General features: G+C 39.2%; 1 protein-coding gene across 1 annotated transcript in view; it reads left to right on the top strand.

Moving 5' to 3' along the window:
• Window positions 1-24,733, top strand: part of LOC106877203 (uncharacterized) — a 100,219-nt gene that overhangs the window by 75,150 nt on the left and 336 nt on the right. Inside the window, exons 5-7 of the mRNA XM_089365160.1 lie at window positions 4,108-4,202; window positions 13,433-13,572; window positions 17,325-17,411. Of these exons, the coding sequence (XP_089221286.1) occupies window positions 4,108-4,202; window positions 13,433-13,572; window positions 17,325-17,411 (322 nt within the window). The remainder of the gene's footprint in view (window positions 1-4,107; window positions 4,203-13,432; window positions 13,573-17,324; window positions 17,412-24,733) is intronic.

Below are 24,733 nucleotides of genomic sequence, written 5' to 3'. Positions count from 1 at the left end.
AACTCGCTAGCCGATGAATTCGTAAGTGCCTTTCTTATCGTTGATTTTTGGTGTCGCATGGCCAAAGATTACCGTGAATTTTTTTAGAGACACTTTCAAATTTATCAGAATATTGAGGCTGAAGATTGGAATAGTGAAATTTCTATTCACTTAACCATGAAACGATTCGTATCCAATTAACTAAAAGCTTGGCTTGTTTACGCTTTTCCCTCCGGTTTTTTGTTCTATGTGTGCCATAAATATCGCCATCCACTTTGGAGAAAATTTGTAGTTTGGAATCAGTAGTTCTTTGACTGCTATTTCTAAATTTTCAGTATGTTGGAGAAGCAACTCAATTGCTAATCCCTGTATATTTATAATGATAAATAGTCTTACCGATAAAGGTTTTTTTCATACTGAACTACTTGGCAGAATTGTTAATTATTAATTCTATTATTAATTGACGATTCTCTGCCCTTATTCTTGTATATATATATATATATATGACAGTCTAAATGATTTAAGAAGAAAACTGGGTATAAGAGGCATCAGATGTTGTGTGCAAGAGAGATGACTGCACTGGTTTGGTCCTCTAATGTGTATGGATGAAGACAGCTGCAGAAGGAAGTGCCGAGTTTTAATTGTGGAGGGTACCTGTGGAAGGGGTGGATCCAGGAAGATGTGGAACGAAGTGGTGAGAAAGGATAAAATCGCTGTCTTCTACACATACAGGCTTGTCCTTTGGGTGCCTGTGCCACTTAAAAAGCACCTGTGTTGGTGCTGTGTTAATGCCCTTATACTGGTAGGGTGTAAAAAGCACTCAGTACACTCCGTTAAGTGATTGGCATTAGGAAGGGCATCTAGCCTTAGACACCATGCCACAACAGACAACTGGAGACTTGGATAGCTCCATGTCAAACTGTCCAACCCATGCTGGCATGAAAAGCAGACATTAAACAATGATTATATATATATATATATATATATATATATATAATCTCAAGTTCTAACAGCAGGTTATTAATATCACTTGACTGAAGTGAAATCTTATATGTTAACTACAAAAGAATTTATATCCTAAAACCACAGTGCTGGGGCCATGTAAAAAGCATCCTGTACATTTTGTAAAATAGATTGCATTAGGATGGCCACTCAACTGTAGGAACCAAGTTAAAATAGATTACGGAACCTGGTGCAGCCCCTGACCTTGCCAGCTCCTGTCAAACCAACCAGTCAGCCCCTGCCAGAATTGAAAATAGATGTTGAATGATGATGATGGTGATATATGAAAAGATTTATATCTAATGACTGGTGTAGCTGCATCATAGTCAACTGCTACAAAGATACAGAAGTAATTAAAGAGCTATCAGATTAGTGGGCCAGGTCATAAAAGTTATAGCTCAATGAATAAAGAGTCGACCTAGGTGGGATGCAATTAGATTTCATGCCAGGGAGAAGCATTGCTGATTTTAACTTCCTAATAAGGCAACTACAGAAGAAGCATTTAGCCAAAAATAAACTGTTGTACATGACATTTGTTGTCATGGAGAAAGCCTTTGACAGGATCCCTCACTTACTCATCTACAGAAGCCAGAGATGGCTGATGAGATCCATTCAAGCCATTTATAGGAATATTATCAGTAAAATAAGTCAGCAATGAATTAAGTGTTCAAGTAGGAGCTCACCAAGGCTTGATTCTCAACACCCTCTTGTTTACCATAGTTCTCCAGGCCATAACAGAGGACTTTAATCATTTGTTATCCATAAGAGCATCTCTGTTGATGTTCTTATTCTTACAGCTGAATCTATAATAGGAGAAATAACTGGCCTTGCTCAAAAATGTTGGAAGAAATTCCGTTCACAGCGCCCAGTGCAGGCTATGGACACATAAGAGATGCAGTGTAATTGCAGGTAGGTTAACACAGGAAGTCATTTTTGTATGCGACAGATGTGCAAGAAGAATAAATACTAAGAATTACTTGGCAATTAAACTCTCTCAAATGCTCAGACAGCTCCCTCAAGGTTGTAGATAGTTTATGTTACCTAGGTAACCAAGTTAGCAGTGGTGGAGGATGTTGCTAGAATAAGAATAGAAAGGAGAAAGTTTAGATAGCTATTACCTTAGTTGGCAACAAAAGGACTCTGAGTGAAAGGTAGACTGAATGCTGCTTGTGTATGAACAATTATGCTCCATGGTAGTGAAACATGAGCTCTGAATGCAGAAGGCATGTATAGACTAGAGAGGAACAAAGATAGTATTCTCAGATGGATGCACAACATCAGTGTGCATGTGCAACAAAGTACAAATGTGTAGAGAGAAAAGTTGGGCATAAGAGGAAGCAGATGCAAGAGAGAAGACTACATTTGTTTGTACATGTGATGTGTATGAATGAAAGCAGCCAATCACTTAAAGTGAATGTTACCTGTGGAACAGGGAAACCCAGGAAGACATGAGATGAAGAAGTTTTGTCTGAAGATGTTGGGTCTCATGGAAAGGATGACAATGGACCAAGATGTCTGATATGAGGTCTTTGGAAAGACCCACCCATCTCAGTGAAGCTTACTTCTGGAAGTACTGTGTTTTCCACCTACCTGTAACATTAATTGCTTCTTCATGCACTGTGTTTGTCTCCTCCTCCTCCTCCCCACCCACTCTCACTTCTGCAGCCCAGTACTGCTCTGTCATCTTTCCCTCCTGTTCTCCCTCTGCCAACTGTATCATTGCTATCTGTCACCCACACTATGTGCCCATATGTCATCACTCACTGACTACCCCCTTTCACCTTTTTGCACCTTCATGAACTCCCTACTGATGCATCTGAGCAATCCTCTAACATTCCATTTATATTTACATCGTTGTACCTTGAGAGTATATTCCCACCATCTCTCTCTTTCTCTCTCTCTCTCTCTCTCTCTCTCTCTCTCTTTCTTGTTCCCTCTCTTACTCTCGTTCCCTCTCACTCTTCCTTTCTCTCATTCTCACTCTCCCTCCGAGTAGGGTGACCATCTATCTCCTCTACAGCAAGATACTTGTTTTTGCCCCTCAATCATAGTTTAACCTCTCATCACTGAGTACAAAGCCACCACCCTCAATATTACTTGCCTTCTCAGGTGAGATTTTTTTTTCTTCAAGTTATGTGGTGACCTTGCCAGTGCTAGTGCCTCATAAAAAGCACCTAGTCTATTCTGTAAAGTGGTTGGCGTTAGGAAGAACATTCAGCTTTAAAACCATGCTAATGTAGACCTCACTGGTGCTGGTACCACATAAAAAGCACCCAATCTACTCTGTATAACAGTTGGCATTACGAAGGGCATCCAGCTGTAAAAACCATGCTAAAACCATGCTCAGGCTTACCAGTCCCTGGTGGGGTGCACAAGACATCACTGCCCCCTAACTATTCAATGGTGCACCTTCAGATTTACAGTGATGCACTTATTTTGAAACTCCACTTTAGTTTTATTACAAATTAGTGCCCAACCAGAATATTCTGAAGCATCCCTGCAAGCACCAGAGTCTGACTACAGGCCTGCTGTCAAACCATCCAACCTATGCTAGCATGAAAGATGGACATTAAAATGATGATGATATATGTAAGGCTGGCTTTTTTTAGTTCCTGTCTACCAAATCAATTCACAAGGCTTTGGTCAACCGTGGGCTATAGTTGAAGACACCTGCCCAAGGTGCTAAGCAGTGGGACTGAATCTGCAATTACATGGTTAGGAAGCAAATTTCTTGAACACAGGGGATTTTGACTACTTTTTCTAGCACATCAAGTGACCACTTGGAGGCCCTCCATCCTTATTGGCTTCATAGAGTGAGATGTATTTAAAGAGCCTGAGTGTTGATGAGATATTGTGATGTTGGTCATCATTGTTTGATGTCCATCTTCCATGATGTCATGAATTAGACAGTTTGGGATCTGATGAGCCAGTGGATAATGTGGACATAAAATCAAATTTAGTCAAGAAGATGTTTGACATTGTGTCAGATCAGACTTTTAAAATCAACTTAAAATGGCATATAAGCAATCAACTGCTGAAATATTTTAGGATGTTCTGTATTATAAATATTTATATATCATCCTGCGTCATTTGTATTATTTTTTTTTTTCTTTTCTGCACACACAGGTGTTAATATATCCATTGATAGATTTGACTTGCAAAAATGAATCGCACAAAACATATGCAAATGGACCGGTTATAAGTCAAAAAGATATGAAGTTGTGAGTAGTTTTTGGTGATGTTTCTTTTTCCTTCAGTTGAGTTTGCTATCGTTTTACTGATTGTAGTATAGTTGTTTAGTCCAAAACCATGTACTAAATATACTAAATCCAGTGTTGTTTTATCTAAAAAATATAAATCTTCATAAATCAACTTATGGTCATCTAAGATATCAAGGATTATGTGTGTAAATTATAATGATATTCATAGTTTTTCTATTAAACATCAAATGTGAAACTAAAAGAAGCTAATTCTGCAACTCTGTCTTTCATGACAATCAGAAAATATTGTTTTAACCCTTTAACATTTAAACCAGCCGTATCCAGCCTAAATATTCTGTTTAATGTTCAAACTGGCCAGATCAGGCCTCTCACACCTACCTACAATGTCATTTTAAAAATAAACAATCCCATCATCAAAATTTCAAAGCTATGCGATAAGACATTTAAAACCTTGTGAATAAATTAGTATTACATTTGAGAGAGTAATCTGAATGCTAAAGGATTAAATCCATTTATAACACATTTGATAATGATATCCTTAATAAATCTTGTGTAATATTGATCTTACAACAATTATTTTTCTAAGTTACAGTTTATTTTTCTTCATCGTTGTATCTTCTTTTCTCTATGAAGCATTAACTATAAAGCTAAACAAGCTAGCTATGTATTTCACGACAATCAAAAATGTTGATTTAAATACATTGTTTTACAAATTTTATATTAAAATCCTTCATAAGTAATGTGTAATATTGGTTTCACATATTTTTGTTGGCACAAATGTGCACCCATTTAAATTTTCTTTTAGATTATAACCCTAATCCTAATCTTGTTGATTATTGATTCAATACATACAATTTCTGATTTCACAAAGGAAATTCAGCCTTTGTTATGTCATATAAATCCAATGGATTATCAGAAATTTGATTATAAGAGCCTTACATTGTAGGAAATGTTAGTTTTTAGCTGTTGTTATCTTATGAATTTTGCTGATGTAGTGTTGTGATTTTTATTGTTTGACAATAATGAATAATGAGGGTATATTTGTATTTGTATTAGGTGTATAGTGGTTGTAGTTGCTGCCAACTGCTTGACTAGATAACTTGTAACCAAATTGTAGGTTGTTTTTTATTCATATAGAACAGTAGTAATCAGTTAGTACTACATTTTTATTCCTAATTCTCCTTTTGGTTGGAACACATTATTTCTGTACATCAAACTTTCATCATTCATAAAAGTTAGACTATTCTGTCTTCTTATCTCTAACATAGACATTGAGAGCTATTTTATCTCATAGGGTCATATCTTTTTTTAAGGGTAAATTTCTTTCATGACCATATTTCTTTTGAAATATACTGCCTTAGTTTCAATTAATCTTGAAAGTAATGAAAAATTTAGTAAAATAACTTTCATTGTTATGCTAATGTTTGGGATCATAAATTAACGTGAAATTTTGATGAAAGGTAATTTAGCTCACTTTATCCTTTTTGTTAAACTTAACCTTTCCTTTGAAATACACTGCCTTTGCTTCAATTAGTTTTGAAAATAATGAAGAATTGAGTAAAATAACAGTTGTTATTAAGCTAGTGTTTGGAAAGTAAGTTAGCTTGAAATATTGAGGAAAAGTTTTAATTTAGACCACTTTAATACTTGATGTTTGTATCAAAGAACCAGGAGTAGTCTCGGATGGTTTGGCATCAAAAGGGTTAAAGAAATTTGGTTGCTAATTCCAGCTGGTCAAATGACACCATGCCATTGAAATGTTTGTTACGTCATCATCATCATTGTCGTCGTTTAACGTCTGCTTTCCATGCTAGCATGGGTTGGACGATTTGACTGAGGACTGGCAAGCCAGAAGGCTGCATCAGGCTCCAATCTGATCTGGAAGAGTTTCTACAGCTGGATGTCCTTCCTAATTCCAACCACTCTGAGAGTGTAGTGGGTGCTTTTACGTGCCACCGGCACGAAGGCCAGTCAGGTGGTACTGGCAACAGCCACGCTCAAAAAGGTGTTTTTTACGTGCCACCAGCACAAGTGGTAAAAGGCAATGCTGGTAACGATTACGCTCAGATGGTGCTATTTACGAGCCACTAGCATGGAAGCCAGACAGCTGCTCTGGCAGTCATCGTGTATGGTTCAATTACGATTTCACTTGCCTCAACAGGTCTTCGCAAGCAGGGATTTTAGTGTCCAATGAAGTAAAGATACGGATTAGTGAGCTGGCTACACTTCTGGCAGAGATCACGCTCTCACTTACCTTGCTGGGTCTTCTCACGTACTGCATATTTCGAAAGGTCATTGCCTCGGTGTGGCCTAAAGTTCGAAGGTTGTGCTTCACCACATCATCCCAGGTCTTCCTGGGTTTACCTCTTTCAGATGTTCCCTCAACTTCTAGGGTGTGGCACTTTTTCACACAGCTATCCTCATCCATTCTTGCCACATGTCCATACCAGTGCAATCGTCTCTCTTGCACACCACAACTGATGCTTCTGAGGTCCAACTTTTCTCTCAAGGTACTGACACTCTGTTGAGTATGCACACTTACATTACACATCCATCGGAGCATAATGGCTTCGTTTCTTGCAAGCTTACGCATGTCCTCAGCTGTCACGGCCCATGTTTCATTGCCATGAAGCATGGCTGTTCATACACATGCATCATACAGTCTGCCTTTTACTCTGAGTGAGAGGCCCTTTGTCACCAGCAGAAGTAAGAGCTCTCTGAACTTTGCCTAGGCTATTCTTATTCTAGCAGCTACACTTTCAGTGCACCCTCCCCCCGCTACAAACTTGGTCACCTAGGTAGCAGAAGCTATCAACTACTTTTAGTTTTTCACCTTGGAGTGTGGTAAAGGTTGCTTTCTGCACATTTTTAGTATTTATTGCTCCTGAGCATCTGCCACATACAAAAACTATCTTGCTAGTTAGCCGTCCTTTGATATTGCTGCACCTCTTGTGTGTCCATAGCTTACACTGGGTACATCTTATAGAGTTTCTACCTACACCTTTTCTACAGATCGAGCAGGGTCATCTACCTGAAGGGGTTTGTGTTATGTCTACCTTCCTACTTATTAGGACTTTGGTTTTAGTAGGTTGACTCTAAAGCCCTTCGATTTTAGTCCTTGCTTCCACACCTGAAACTTCTCCTCTAGTTCTGATAGTGACTCAGCAATTAGGGCAAGGGCATCAGCATAGAGGAGCTCCCAGAGGCATCCCATCTTGAATTCCTGTGTTATTGCCTGGAGGACTATGATAAATAGGAGGGGGCTGAGGTTTGAACCTTGGTGGACCCCTACCTCTACCCGGAATTCTTCACTGTATTTGTTGTCAACCCTCACCTTACTGACAGCGTCCCTGTACATGGCTTGCACAGCTCTCACTAACCACTCCTCTATCCCTAGTTTCCTCATTGACCACCAGATAAGGGAGCGGGGTACCCTGTCAAAGGCTTTCTCCATGTCAATGAAAGCCAGGTACAGAGGTTTATCTTTGGCTAGGTATTTCTCCTGCGGCTGTCTTACCAGAAATATAGCATCAGTGGTGCTTTTTCCTGGAATGAACCCAAACTGCATCTCATCTAAACTGACTCTCTCCCTAATTTGTTGGGCTATGACCCTCTCTGTGACCTTCATTACCTGGTCCAACAACTTGATACCTCTGTAATTGTTTGTGTCTAGGGCGTCACCTTTACCTTTGTAGCAGTTGACTATGGTGCTGCTACACCAGTCATTGGGTATGACTCCTTCGTGTATCACCTGATTAACTATATGGGTCATTAGGCTATAACCAACACTGCCAGATATTTTAAGCATCTCTGCAGTGATTCCTGATGGGCCGGGGGCTTTTCGTGTCTTCATACTCTTGATCGCTTTATCTACTAAGGTACTGTCAATTAGGATAGCTGGTCCCTCTGTTGCGTCGACATGCGGCAGACTCTCTTCCTCCCATACATTCTCTTTATTGATGAATCTTTTGTAGTGGCGTCTCCAAACCTCTCTCTTTGCAACCTCGTTTAGTGCAAGTGAGCCATCATCCAAGCGGGCACATTTCTCACCTACGACATCACGATTCTCTCTCACACACTGTCTTGCAACATGAAATACTTCAAGTCTTTGGTCCTCACGGCGCAGAACATTGGCAAATTTTTTCTTATCTGCTTCCCCTCTGGCTAAGTAAACCTGTCTCCTAGCTTCCCTTCTTGCAGTTTGATACAATTCCCTGCTACCTCCGTTCTTCCAGTCTTTCCAAGCCTGTTTCTTTTGTCTAATAGCCCTGTCAACCACATTGTTCCACCATCACGTTACTTTGGGTCGAGAGGGGACTTTACACCAGCCACAGATCTGGTCGGTGGCTCTCAGCAGGTTGTCCCGTAGAAACCTCCAGTTGTCTTCCACGTTGTATGATGCTATATCCCCTTCTATTTCATCAAATGCTTCAAGTAGTATGTCCCTAAATCTCTGTCCATTTGCAGGGTCTTTAAGCATCCACACCCTTCTCCTCCAAGCCGGTCTACTTCTGGGCACCCATTTTGCCTTGATCCCAAAGTCACTAACTACTAATCTGTGTTGAGGAGTACATTCTTCGCCAGGGAAGGTTTTGGCATTTATAAGCTGCCTTCTTACCCTATTTCTGGCGAGGATGTAGTCGATTTGGCTAGAGTGTCTGCCGGAACGGTAGCTGACTAGGTGACTGGCAGGTTTCCTGAAGTTGGTATTGCAGACCATAAGATCGTTTGCATCACAGAACTCCAGCAGTCTGGTTCCCTCCTCATTGCGGGAACCGAAGCCATAGCCTCCATGTATGCCATGGAAGCCTCCAGCACGACGTCCGACATGACCATTGAAGTCACCAGCCACAAAGACAAGGTCCCTGTCACTTGTCGACGAGGTAGTTTGCAAGAGGGTGTCATAGAATTGGTCTTTCTGCCCATCCGGTAGCCCCGGTTGAGGGGGCATAGGCCGAGATGACGGTAGCTAACCTATGGTGAAGCACTAGTCTAATCTTAAGTACTCTGTCACATACTCTAACTACCTCGATTACCTTATCAACTCATTTCTCTGCTAGAAGTATTCCTACGCCCCCGACCCTGTCAGTGTTCCCTGCCCAGAAAATCTTGTACCTATGTTCTTTGCCTGTGAGGAACCTCGCAGAACCTCCTCTCCACCTTACTTCTTGGATGCAGCACAAACCTACGCGTCTCCGTTTAAGCATCTCAACAATCTCACCAGATCTACCTTTCAGTGTGCCAACATTGAGAGTGCCAATTCTGACGGTGTGGGAGGTGTGGGCCTGTGAGACCCTGGGATGGGGGAAAGCAGTGTCGTGTACCTGAAAAGAAAGCTTGCATTTGGCAGAATTCATAAACAAAACAATGCCTACAACCTGCATACACAACACAACCTGCAGGTGTCCTGATATATATCTAGAACTCTCAAAGGAAGTCTTGTGCAACCTCATAGAAATCATGAGATTAGAGGTGAATGAACTGACAGCCATAAAAGGGCAATGACACTATGCACGGGGGGGGGGGGGACTGTACAGTGTGGCACTCGGAATTGAGCTGTGTAACTTACAGTTATGAACATTCAACATATTTTCTTAAGTGTGAAACACAACACTTAGTAATCTCTCTCTTGTTTGCTTTCTCCCTCCTCCCGCTCTTTCTTTCAGCCAAATTTTTATTGCCTTTTTATATTACATATATAACACTACTTATATGGTACATATATTAATACAAAACTACATTAAAATATGAAAAACCAAAGAAAACCTAAAGAAAGAAAAACAATAAAGAGAAACAACAGCTCCCAATGTTGGTGCTGATTCAAGCTTCCTCATTGTAAAATGAGTGAGAAACAAATCTTGACCCTAGACCAGTGGGTTCTGTTACGTCCATCCAGAGGATGTTGAGATTGCTTACTAATTGAAGAAATAATTAAAAAATGAAACAAGTTTATTTTTACAACTGTTTAAAATTTCTTCTATTGTTATTCTTCTAAATTTTCATCTAACCCAGTTTAGCTGAAGTTAAATAACTGAATCTCCAGAAGTCTCTAGATATTTCACACCTTGTTCTTTTAATTCATCATGCCACCAGTTTTTATTAGTTAAAATTCTATATATCTCTGTCATCTCAGGTGTTTTCATTCTATGCTTCTGATGAAAGTACACCCTGATAGACTGTCTTCACCTTCCTGTCTGTCTCCCACCAACTGGGGTAGCCATGTATCTTCTCTATTTCAAGACACCTGTTTTTGTCCCTAATGTAACTTCTCATCACCTGGCACAAACCCACCTCCCTCAATACTGTTCCCCACTCAGTTCAGCAGGGGTCTTGTGTTATTTACTTGGTAACCCTGCTAATGCCACATAAAGAGCCCAGTCCACTCTGTAAAATTATTGGTGTTAGGAAGGGCAACCAGTCATTCGTACCAATTTTTGGTATGAATTGATACCAAACAAGTTGGACAGGAATGGTAATTGAGGAGGAAGAGGTGGTAATAACGATGATCAGTAGAAAAATTCTAAGGTAATAATAATCTCTTGAAAGTTGTCAAAACCTGGAGAAAAAAAGCAAAGAAAGCATGTACTTAAAATTTTAGTGGAACAATTGAAGGGAGACAACTACACATATCGTGCATTCATACTAATATACACATGAATTTCACTCCTAATTATAACGTCTGGAAGTAACTAAATTTTAGGGTTAAAATGACTGACAACTACTTCCGTATTTTAATTTTATAATTCACTATGTTAATAAATAGTTGAGCGAACTATTCGTGTGTGTGTGTGTGTACGTACGAATTCTGTCTCTTAGATTCATTGATACATATTTTTATTGAAAACAAGGTTATAATGACCCATTTCTTTTTTGTGAAAAATGTACCAATTGCCTACATCAGTTTTATGCATTTCATTCTGCATCCCTTTTTAACAATATAAAATGTATTTTGGAGGAACTATGCTTCATCCTTCAAGAACCCCTAAAAATAACGTGACCAAAAAAAGAATCACTGGGAGAATGCAATTGACTATTCATTTTTTTTTTTCTGTTTCCTTTTAGATGTTAAATTTTTGGATATTAAAGAAAATATCTTTTTCAAATACTTGTAATATAGCATTATAGGAACTGTGTTGTCATTGTCAGTTAAATAATTGATTTATCATATTATATTTAATTTCTATGACCATTATTTAAATGAAACGACAGTTTTTACTTTTGCATTCTTATTTTCACTGCCAAAATTGTAATTTTTTTTCTTTAACCTCATTTCTTGTTATTGGGTGAGTGGGAGTGGGGACTGTGTGGTAAGAAGTTTGCTTCATAGCCACATGGTTTCAAGTCCCACTGTGTGATGCCTTGAACAAATGTCTTCTACTATAGCCAAGGGCTGACCAAAGCCTAATGAATGGAACAGGGGTTGGACAAAATAATGGAAACACCTTAAAATTTCAAACAAATTTAATTTAATATGGGATAGGACCACCTTTGGCAGTAATTACAGCTTGAAGTCAATGAGGTATGAACTCGTACAAAGTTTGAATTGTTTCCAAAGGAATTTTTGTCCATTCTTCAGCTAAAACAGTCTCCGATGATTGAAGGGTGCTTTTAAATGGGCCAAATATGCGACACTGGCTTTGGCCACGACTGTCTCATTTAGTTTGCCAGGTCTTCTTAAGCACAGCGTATCTCCAAAGGTCTTGGTTGCTTGTCATTGCCTCTGTGAAGCCCAACATTTGAAGATCTTGCTTCACCACCTCATCCCATGTCTTCCACAGTTTCCCTCCACTGTTGGAGTGTGACACTTCTTCACACAGCTGTCCTCATCCATGCACAGCGCATTACCATACCAGCAGTCGTTTCTTTTGCATACAACATCTGATGCTTCTTATCTCCAACTTTTCTCTCAGAGTGCTTACACTCTGTCATGTATGCACACTGACATTACACATCCAGCAGAGCATACTAGCTTCATTTCTTTCAAGCCTACGCATGACCTCAGCAGTCACATGTTTCGCTGACATGTAGCATGACTATTCTCACACAGGTATCTTACAGCCTACCTTTCACCTTGAGCGTGAGGTCTTTTGTTACCAGCAGAGGTAAGAGGTCTCTGAACTTTGCCCAGGCTATTCTTATTCTAGCACCTACGCTCTCGTGTATCAAATTTCATTTGCAATGCATTAGCTGATCTGAAGCTATTATAGAAGATACTTGTGAAAAATGTCATACAGTGCAATCAAAACCAACTTTTAAACTACATAATCATGCTTGTATCTTGTGTCTGAATATAATTATATTCACAAATTATCTGTAGATGTTTTGTTGAAATAATTGTTTAAGCGGAGAGCAGCTGTCTTCCAAATTCTCTTCCAATTCAACCTTTTAGCATTCAGATAACTCTGTCAAATGTAATGCCTATTCATTTACGCTGTTTTTAAATTAGTTATGCATTATCTTATAGCTTCAAGATTTTGATAATATGATCATTTAAGGGCGGCGAGCTGGCGGAATTGTTAGCACGCCAGGCAAAATGCTTAGCGGTATTTCATTTGCTGTTACTTCTGAATTCAAATTTTGCCGAGGTCGACTTTGCCTTTCATCCTTTCGGGGTCGATTAAATAAGTATCAGTTATGCACTGGAGTTGATGTACTCGACTTAATCCCTTTGTCTATCCTTATTTGTCCACTCTATGTTTAGCCCCCTGTGGGCAATAAAGAAATAAATATGATCATTTATTTTTACAATAACATTGTATGGTAGAGGTGTGAGTCTGGATCTGGCTGGTTTGAAACATAATTGGTAGAATATTTGGGCTGGATATCATCAGCATCATTTAGTGTCTGTTTTCCATGCTGGCATGAGTTAGGCACCTTGACTAGAGATGGTAAGCTGGAGAGCTGCACCAAGATCTAATCTGTTTTGGCTTGGTTTCTATGGCTGGATGCCTTTCTTAATGGCAACCACTCCAAGATTGTAATGTGTGCCTTTTATGTGTCACCAGCACAGGTGCCATTCACACATCACTGGCACTGGTCATAGTGAGTTTAAATGCTAAAGAGTTAAAGGTGAAACAACTTGCATTAATAGTGTGTTTAGTAAAGCAAGCATGTCAAGAATTTCTTAATTCCTTATTTTTTTAAGAAAGATACATAGCATGTGTTCCTATTTTAAGAAACCAACATGAAATGTTCCTATGAAATTTATATTTCTTTTTCTTTGTTTCTAGTTTCCTTGACAATTTTCTCAACAAGGATGAAGAAAAGATGAATGCTAGAGGCTCACCAATTTACAGGAAATCCTTTCAAGATATTCCTCCGGCCATGTTTATTGTTGCTGAAATTGATCCACTTAAAGATGATTCACATGGTAAATTAATTTTTATATCTGTCATTCTCTCTCACACATAATTTCAAGCCTTGTAGGTTACTGGTTAATTTTAGTAAATTTTTTGGATCTTTATCTTTTGGCCGGCAGATTGAAAAATTAATTTTTTGTAACTAAACACTTTCAAACTTTGTATACTGGTAAAATGTGTCACGTAAAATATCTTTTACTCTTGGCATTGTTGAGAAAATTCTGTATTTTCGAAGTTATTTCATGTTAAAGTTGTATTTCGGTAATTTCAACCAATCAGTGATGTCTATTAAGGTGAAAACAATTACTGCTGTCACCAACCACAGAGAGAGGGTTCCTGTCATTCGTCGATGAGGTAGTCTGCAAGAGGGTGTCATAAAATCGGTCTTTCTGGTTCATCAGGTAGCCCTGGCTGAGGAGCATAGGCCGAGATAATGGTTGCTAACCCATGATGCAGCACTAATCTAATGACTACCTCGATTACCTTATCAACCAATTTCTCTGCAAGAAGTATACCCATGCCCCCAACCCCGTCAGGGTTCCCTGCCCAGAAAATCTTATGCATATGTTCTTTGCCTGTGAGGAACCTCCTCCTCTCCACCTTAATTCTTGGATGCAGCTCCATTCAAGCATCTCAACAATCTCACCAGACCTACCTCTCAGTGTGTCCACATTGAGTTTGCCAACCCTGTGGGTATGGGAGGTGTGGGTCTGTGAGACCATGGGATGGGGGACAGCAGCATCATGTACCTGAAAAGAAAGCTCACATTTAGCAATATTCATAAACAACATCCTTCAACCTGCATACACTACACCATCATTTTTATGTGCTTCATGATCACTACCTTACATAGGAGATAAACCCTAAGTAGGGGTGGGGATGGCATTAAGCCTTTAGAAGTGTTCATGGGAGACATCCGATATCTGTATATAAATGGGTGGGCTTCTATAACAGCAGTTAGCAAATAGTGTATTTGTATGTTTTCTTCCATTATTAGTGAATGTAGAGGGAGGGTGAATTGATGGTCATACTGGTGTAAGTTGTGTGACCAATTGGTGAAGACTGAGTGCATATAATCTCAAAACACTTTGCTAAATGAGAGTGCCTCTCTCTATGTGATTGTTTGGTGCCTTAGAAATAGCAACTAAATTTGTCCATCAAATTACACTGTGCATCTTAAAAAGAAGGAGAAGACATAGAAGATAATGTAGTCCTCGATATATGATACTACCTGACAAAAACATAGGATGGTCACAATTTGAATGCTTTTTAAGGTAACACCTTTTCACCTATAAACACTGTTTGGCAGTTGATTCACTCACCTCGCTTTCAGTTAGAAGATAACCTCTGACAGTCAAGCAGACAGCTTTGATCTATTGCACTGATGAAACATTTTTCAACTATGAAAAGTTGGTTTTAACTGCTATTTTGCACAGGCTGAAATTCCCTTGCCCATGTTTCTTCTTCTGCAGCCATCTACATATTATTCAAGATCAGCTACGTCAATCTTACCAGTTTTGAAGTCACAGCTCTTGCCTTTTGTCTCAGAAGGAATGCAAAAGCCAAGGATACAGCGCCCTGTATCCAGCCAAATTGTTCAAATAAAACAGGAAAAAAAACAAACCAAACACCCGCTACTATGCCTGTGAATTAATAAACTGTATACTATAGCAAACTGAGCCCACATAATCCTCTTTAACATGTCTCACAGCTCAAATTAAATTATACACGTGTATCTCAAATGAAATATGTCAGAAATAACAGCAACAAACGAAATATACACAGCTGGAAGTTGTTGTTGACAAACAATAGCAGTAATTGTTTTCACCTCAATAGCCGTCATTGATTGGTTGAAATTACCGAAATACAACAACTTTAACACAAAATAAGTTCAAAAATACAGAATTTTCTCAACAATGCCAAGAGTAAAAGATGTTTTATGTGATACATTCTACCAATATACGAAGTTTGAAAATGTTTAGTTACAAAAAATTAATTTTTCAATCTGTCAGCCAAAAGGTGATCACTATTACTCGTTAATCAAGTTTGTTGATGAAAAACAAACTTCTATATTTACATGCTAAACTATTTCACAATAGAATAGATTTATTCAAAAGTATTTTCAAAAAAAGAAATAAAAACATTCAGTGACTTCTACTAGTAAATTGGAAGACTCAGTTGAGCATCAGACTTAATGTGTTTGACCATTCTCATGAAAGTTAAATCAAAACAAGTTTTCTGAAATTTTTAGAATGGCCAAAAAAATCACTACATGCCTGTAAGGGGTATTTTGAAAAGGTTCATTTTCAACCAGATATTGATATTGGGACAATTTCTTAGATATACACTACTTAGAAGATACAGAAAATATTTGTATGTCTGACCTATGCATGGACATTAAAATAATGGTGGAGCAGCAGCAGCATCTCTGTGGCCAGGAAAAGAAGGTTCTGCCTGACTGGGTAGTTTCAATGCAGTGTTGGTAATTTTTTAGCAAATGAGATCAATCTTGACTCAAAATCTAGATATATTATGTAGTATAAGTTAGGGAAGGAAATGAAGCACTGTTAAGGCTCCAGTAATATTTATATAACCTGTAATAACATAACTTTGTATACTTATAATGCTTATATATATATATATATATATATATATATATACTTTATTTAAAAGTAGCAGAAATATAACAAGACTGTTGCTCTGAGTTTCACGTTCCCATTCATCGGACAGTGCTTACTCCAGTATATATATATATATATATATATATATATATATATATATATATATATATATATAGATGCCTTCAGCCATGCTGGAACACTACTTTGGTCAATACATTCAACAAAAACATTTCAAAGTAGTTATATTTTTTTAAAGCCTGGTACTTAATCTCTTGACTCTGGAAACCTTTGGTTGGTAAATTAATATGTTATTTGTATGGGGCTGAGACATGGCGAACAACAGTTAAGTCAAATAAGCAAATACAATCATTCATCAACAGGTGCTTGCGTAGTATACTTAAAATTAGATGTCCCGAACACATAAGCAATATGGAGCTATGGCAAAGAACGAATCAAGTTTTGATTAGGGAGCAAATATTTAAGAAAAAGTGGAAGTGGATTGGTAGCACAATTAGAAAGGACACACCAAATGTAGCGAAAAGTGCTTTACAGTGGAATCCGGATGGATATAGAAAGAGGGGTAGGCCTAAGAACTCGTGGCATAGATCAACACAAAAGGAACTAGAGAAAGGGAGACATTCATGGCAGAGTATAAAGCACAGAAGCAAAAAATTATGCGACATGGAATTCAATTATAAGTGGCATATACTCCGCGTTGGAGGGTTTAAAGACAAGAAAGAACTTAATCTCTTGGTTTCTTTTGCCAATCCACCAAGTTACAGGAGCATAAACAAACCAACTCCAGTGGCCAACTCCAGTGGTGTTGGCAAACACACACAAACAAACAAGCTTCTTTCAGTTTCCATCTACCAAATCCACTGACCAGGCATTGTAGAAGACACTTGCCCAAAATACTACAGTGAGACTGAACCCAGAACCATATGGTTGGGAAGCTTACTGCACGCACACACACACACACACACACACACACGTGCATGTGTGTACTTATATGGTATACTTAGAACTTAGCTTTCACTCAGTGATGAGTGAAACTTACTACATATTTAGTTTATGTATGTGTGATTTTCATTTGTCTCTTTTTTAATACAAATATTCACATATTTTTTGTTTATTTATTGAAGAATATGGGAAGAAAATTCGTGAGAATGGCATAAAATCAAAATCACTTCTGATCAGAGGTGTTGTTCATGGCTTTTTCACCTTACCAGGTAAATTTATTTTACTTTTCCTATGTCAACTAGTTAATTAATTTTGTCACAAACTGAGCATGTAAATTTGTTTGACCTGGTAGAAAAAAAAAATTTAACACAATGATTATGACAGGAATGTTTTTGATTATATTTCTGCTTACACAGGGTAAATATGAAAGTGGAGAACATGTTGGATAATAGTTTTGGTTATATTAACCCTATAACATTCAGATTATTCTGTCAAACTTAATGCTTATTTATTCACATTGTTTTGAACTAATCGTGCATAATTTTGTAGCTTTAAGATTTTGGTGATGTGATTGTTTATTTTTAGAATCACATTGTAGGATAGGTGTGAGAGCCTGGATCTGGCCAGTTCAAATGTAAAATAGGTTGAATATTTAACCTGGTTTAAATGCTGAAGGGTTAAAAGACACTACATCATGGTTGTAATGTCTATAATCAGAAGCCTGCTTGGACTGGGACCTGGGGCTTAAACAAGAATTGTAGAGTGAAATGTCATAAGAATTTAATTTGATGATTGTTTTCAAGGATTTAGAAAAAAAAAGAATCCATCTCAAATCTCACTGTTATATTTGACTGTTTTATTGATGTTTTACATTCTCGTCAGATTCACTGAGTCTCCAAAACTGAAGACATCATCATTATTATTAATATCATTTTAACATTCACTTTTCTGTGCAAGCATGGATTGGACAGATCTTCTCCACCACATCTTTTGATATGTTGCTTTCTTTTGTCATCTCCTCTGTGAGGTTCAGCATCATGAGATCAACTTTCACCACCACTTCTGCCCTTGTTTTTCCTCAATCTGTCTTTCCCAATTGGATCTTCTGATATGTCTCTACTCGTCTGTTATCACCTATAACTAAATTACATGTTCATATCAAGACAGTCTCTATCTCTCTCTCATATTACATCTAATTTCTCATATACTTAGTTGTATTCTCACCTCCTTTGGTTCTGTTGTTCATGCACACTAATACTACATACCCATCTAAGGCGGCAAGTAACAGTTGAGCACTGGAGTTGATGTAACTGACTTACTCCATTTCCTGAAATTGCTGACTTTGTGCAAAAATTTGAAATTAATAACATCCATCTAAGGTGGCAAGCTTGCAAAATTGTTAGCATGCTGCGCATTTTGTCCATTTTTACGTTCTGATTTCAGATTCCACCAAGGTTGACTTTGCCTTTCATCCGTTCATAGTTAATAAAATAAATACCAGTTGAACTCTGGGGTTAATGTAATCAACTAGCTCTCTCCTCTGAACTTCCTGGCCTTGTGCCAAAGTTTGAAGCCAGTATTGCATAACCATCTTGTGAAGAATGTTACCTTCATTTCACTCTAGCTTCACACTTCCTCTGCATTCACTGCTCATGTATTGCTATATATACTTATGATTTACTAGAATGTTACATGTCATATAGGCACAAACAGGTGTGTGGTTAAGAAACTTGCTTTGCAGCCATATGGTTTCAGGTCCACTCACACTGTTTGGCATCTTGGCAAGTGTATTCTACTATAGCCTTGTACTAACCAATTCCTTGTGATTTTGGTAGACAATATCTGTGCAAAAGCCTGTTGTATGTGTGTGTGTCCTATTTTCACTGTTTGACAACTGGTGTTGGATGGTTTATGTCCCTATAACTTGTGATTTGGCAAAAAAAAGACCAGTGGAATAAGTGCCAAACTTAAAAAATAAGTACCAAGGTTGATTTGTTTGATTAGACCTTTCAAGGTGGTGCCCCAGCATGGCCACAATTCAGTGACTGGAACAAGTAAAAGATAACATAATATGGATAACTTTGGAAGTATACTTTTGTGACCCGATATCTTTTATTTTTTATTGTTTGTCATTTGACTGCGGCCATGCTGGGGCACCACTTTGAAGGGTTTAGTCAAACAAATTGACCCTGGGACTTATATTTTGAAGCCTAGTACTTATTATATTGGTCTCTTTTGCCAAACAGCTAAGTTACAGGGATGTAAATGCACCAACACTGGTTGTCAAGTGGTGGTGGGGGTCAAAGCCACATATACACATGATGGGCTTCTTTCAGTTTCCATCTACCAAATCCACTCATGGCTTTGTTCCACTCTTTCAGAAGAAAAATATTTACTTTAAAATAAAATGAAATGAAACAAATTTCTCTTCTGTATAACTCCTCACTTAATAAGTCTGTCATTTACTCCCTCTCCTCCTCATCCTATTCCTCTACTATTCATTCTCTCTCACAGTGTGTAGTGTTCTTTTTCTCATTGCCTATCAACAAAACTAGTATGTGCACTCATCCTGCACCTCTTATTTTAGCTCTGTCTGTATCTCCCTTTTTACTCTCTACCCTCTACCTCTTTATATATGATGTAGAGTAGTGGTTCTCATCCAGGGCTCATATGGCCCCTGAGGGTCCATATAAAATTGTCGGGGATCCACTCAACAAAATAGTAAATCAGAGATCTGCAATAGTGTTTTAAGGGCTTCTGAAAAAATTTTGTTTTAGATGTATGTATTGGTATGTAGTGCCAGAAACAATAAAAGAATTTCGAAAGAAGTTTCTATAAAACTAGTTTTTAAACACTGAATGGCTATGGGGGTCTACCAGAATAAAATAGCAATCAAAAGGATCCTGGAGAAATCAACCATCCAACTATTTGTGGAAGTTAGAAATTAATGTTTTTAGAACACTGAACAAAATATTTAGCATCATTTCTTCCAGCTTTATTTTCAAACTAGCTGGTCCCGTGCCATCAAAAATGACGGTTAATTGTAGTATTTCATATATGTTGGCACTCCGTCGCTTACGACGTCGAGGGTTCCAGTTGATCCGATCAACGGAACAGCCTGCTCGTGAAATTAACATGCAAGTGGCTGAGCACTCCACAGACACGTGTACCCTTAACGTAGTTCTCGGGGATATTCAACGTGACACAGTGTGACAAGGCTGACCCTTTGAATTACAGGCACAACAGAAACAGGAAGTAAAAGTGAGAGAAAGTTGTGGTGAAAGAGTACAGCAGGGTTCGCCACCATCCCGTCGGAGCCTCGTGAAGCTTTAGGTGTTTTCGCTCAATAAACACTCACAACGCCCGGTCTGGGAATCGAAACCGCGAGTCCACTGCCCTAACCACTGGGCCATTGCGCCTCCACTATTACATATATAAATAAGGACAAAAGATAGAATGTGGAAGGTAAATCAAATTAACACACTTGTCAATGTTATCGAGTGGTTGTCTTTTGAGATGTGACATCAATCATTGTTTGTTATTGAAAGAATGCTGGTTCACACACACAAACATACACATACTTCCCTTGTACACACATACACACATATTCACACAGTTGAAATGCTGTTTGATTTTTCTTTTCAGCATCGAATGTTCGTCATCCCATTTTCATTGCACACACACACACATTCACATACAGCTCCTTTTACATATCATCTATTACCCCTTCCTTTCTCATTCAATTGTGACAGAGAAAAACAAAAACATGTGTTATTATAGTAGATTCTGCCAAGGTTGATTTTTGCCTAAGATAAGAGCCAGTAGAAGTGCTGGGTTCGATGTAATCAACTAGTCCCCCTCCCCCAGAATTTCAGGCCTTGTGCTTATAGTAGAAAAGATTATTATTGTTAGGTGATGCAGAGATTGAAACTAATAAATAAATAAAATAAATTAAATGTGAAAAAACCAAGCTAAAGCATCTTGCAATCGTGGGTTATTTCCCTTGCTAAGCTCATATTCCACTGGGTCTAACTCGCTTTGATGAAACGAGCTCCAGTTACGTAGTTAAACTGGCTGTACTTCTTCATTCAATCTGGAGCTCAATACTAAAATGAGAATCATTATCATCATCATGATACTGATTAAGGAATGCTGGTGGCAGCGGTGGAGATGATGTGGTAGTAGTGGCTATCATCATCATCATCATCGCCACCACCACCACCACCACCAGTTCTGTACTGAGCTAATTTACTGTATTATAATACTTAGGCAATTTTCAATTCAGAACTGTTGTGGAAATCACCATCATGGTCATCATCATCATCATTTGGATTCTTTTTCTTTCTTTTTTCCTTAACATTAAAAAAAAAAATTACTGAGGCTATTTTAGACTTGTGTATATCAGAAGGTAGGATCATCATCACATCAATCTATGCTTGCTTTTTGTACTGTCGTGGTTTGGATGGGTTATGATCATCCAGGTTACATGGAGCTACAGTAGGAGACAAGACACTTGCCTAAGATGCCACGTTGGGAAGCAAGCTTCTTAAACCACTGTTTTATTTATATATATATATATATATATATATATATATATATATATATACATATATATATATATATATATATATACTAAAATGTGTTTATTTGGGAAGTCTGGTGTGTGGCATTATTCTGTAGTAACGCCCTTATATAAATAAATATATATATATATATATATATAGAGAGAGAGAGATAGATAGATATGTTTCTTTATTAGCCACACAGGGCTCAACATAGAGGGGACAAAATACAAATGTAGAGTTTTTCTTTTCGAGGGGGGGGGCGAAAACAAAGCAGAAAAAAAAGTGGGGACAACGATGGAAAAAGAACATCGCAAAACGTTTGGGGTATTTACACAAAATACGAAATAATACAGAAAATTCCCAATAAATGGGGAGGTTATCCGTGGAAAGAAAAACCTACGAAAAGACCACGGTAACCTCGGTCCTTAGTGTCACAGTTTGTTAAATAAAATTCCTTTTATTTATGCAAGAAACGTAAGTAAATCTCTGTTTACAAAATTTTAAGACGTTTTATAGAATCATGGTCAAGGTGGCTTCGTCATTTATACGTGCCATTCTTGCTACATGTATCCATCATTTTTCGAAACATTTGCTAGACAACACTTGCCTCTCTACTCTCACCTTCCTTTTCAAGTGATACTTGAAAAAGTTGATGAGCGATTGACCAGAGAGGAAAGTGTTTGTCTCTAATCCTTTCAGACGCGTCCACCAGATGCATTCTTTCGCCATAGCCACAAGTACGATAAATACAGCTCTTCCTTCCCGTTTAAAGGAAGGAGGCGTGACGATATTGACGATAGACTCGGTTGATAAACCGACTCGTCCCACACGTGACAGCAGTCGTTCGACATAAGCCCACAGCTCCGAAATGGTTGGACACTGCACGAGTGCGTGCAGAATGGTTTCGTCGTTCTGACCGCATCTCGGGCAGGTCGGCCCCACACTTCGCGAGCCGTGTCTATAGAGCTTATCCCGAACGGGTAGCGCTTCTCGGTAACACTGCCAGGCCAGGGATCTCTGGAAGTTGTCCATAGGTCCCGGCCCGAAAGTCGTCCTGAACAGGCGGGTCAGGTATTCCTCGTCGACGCCCAGGTTCGCCCCGAGATCGTCGTCGTACCTGCCCTCCACTAATCCCCTATAGAATGACTACATTGTGATGCAGCCGCTCAAGGTCGACCTGGGACGGCAAAGTTGTTGCAGAGCAACGCGACACTCACGGTGCCATTCGCCATTCCTTGGCCTCTTTTTGATCCATGACTGCAGCTCGGTCATGGAGACGAGCTGCGGGAAAGCGCGTCGCACAAACGGCGACCACACCTGCTCACCGTCGTCTACGTAGAGCCGGAGATGTCACAGTCTCACCGCATGTCTGCGCATCATCAACCACGGCATGCCCAGCCCTCCTTTCAGCGGGTGTTGGCAACAAACGGATCGCCTCACCATCGGAACGCTTCCTTTCCACAAAAAGCGGAAGAGGATGCGCTCCATTTCGGTGATGGTGCGATCGGGACAAGGCACGACGGTCAGGCGGTATTCGATGATGGACGCGATGTACGCGTTCGCCACCTCCGCCCGACCTTTTAGGGACAGCTTCCTCTCGGACCATTGCCGGCAGAGAGTGGCCACCCTACTCGTTATCTCGTCCCAGTTCTTCTCCGTTTGCAGGTCCGGACCGAACCAGACACCGAGCAACTTCACCGGACCGTCCGTCCAGCGTCCCACTACTGAGGCGCTGCCGGACGGTATGGGCTTGCTTCTCCAGGTGCCGAGCAGCAAACCCACCGACTTATCCCGGTTGATTTTTGCTCCCGTCACCGCTTCGTAGTCTTTCAGCGTCTCGCCGACAAGCTCGATGTGCTCGTGGCTAGACGCTATGACAGTGACGTCGTCCGCGTATGCCGACATGCTCGTCCCGCACCCCAGTTCTCACGGGATGCCCCTCAGCGTCGCCAGCTTCCGCAGTAGTGGCTCGACAGGGGGCAGTAGCGGCGACAGGGGGCATCCCTGACGAACCGAACGTGCAATGTCGAAGGGTCCCGATAGACGTCCATTGACGCGAACAACCGAATGGATGGCTGTGTACAAGGCAGCCATCCAGCCGCAGAAAACGGGACCGAAGCCGGCCGCTTCGAGGACGGCCTCCAAGTATCGATGGCCTACGATAGATAGATAGATAGATAGATAGATAGATATAGATAGATAGAATAATGAACTTATTGTATACAGCTCTCAGGTGCACTACAACTCCTCAGAAAAAGTAACCAAAACTCATAAAATATGTACAGGAAGTGAACAGTGATATATTCTCTCTCTCTCTCTCTCTCTCTCACACACATATACATATGATGGGCTTGCCAAAAATATCATTGTGTCAGAGTGAAATAGAACTCGGAATTTTGTGGTCTTTACAGATTGCATGAATTATTATGAGCTGGCAGAAACATGAGCATGCTTGGCAAAATACTTGGCAGTATTTCATCTGTCCTTACGTTCTGAGTTCAAATTGCACTGAGGTTGACTTTACCTTTTATCCTTTTGGGGGTCGATAAATTAAGTACCAGTGAAACACTGCGGTCAATGCAATTGACTAGTCTTCTCCCCCAAAATTGTGTCTTGTGTCTATAATAGAAAGAATTATTATTATTGTCATTATGAAGGTGGCAAGCTGGCAGAATCATTAGGATAATTAGTGAAATGCTTAGCGGTATTTCATTTGTCTTCACATTCTAAGTTTAAATTCTGCTGAAGTTGATTTTTCTCTTTCATCTCCTTTTGGGATCAATGAAATAACTACCAGTTAAATATTGGGGGCTGATGTAATTGACTAACCTCCTCTCTTGAAATTGCTGGCCTTGTGCCAAAATTTGAAACCATTATCATTATTATCCTACCAAGGTTGACTTTGCCTTTCACCCTTTTGGGTTCAATAAAATAAGTACCAGCCAAGTAATGGGATTGATGTAATCAACCAGCCCCTTCCCCACAGCATTTCAGGCCTTGTAGCTATAGTAAAAGGGTTTTTAATT

The sequence above is a fragment of the Octopus bimaculoides genome, chromosome Z (assembly GCF_046866305.1).
Source record: "Octopus bimaculoides isolate indiv1 chromosome Z, ASM4686630v1, whole genome shotgun sequence".
In the NCBI taxonomy this organism is placed as follows: Eukaryota; Metazoa; Mollusca; class Cephalopoda; order Octopoda; family Octopodidae; genus Octopus; species Octopus bimaculoides.
This window is presented reverse-complemented; position numbering and strand designations above follow the sequence as displayed.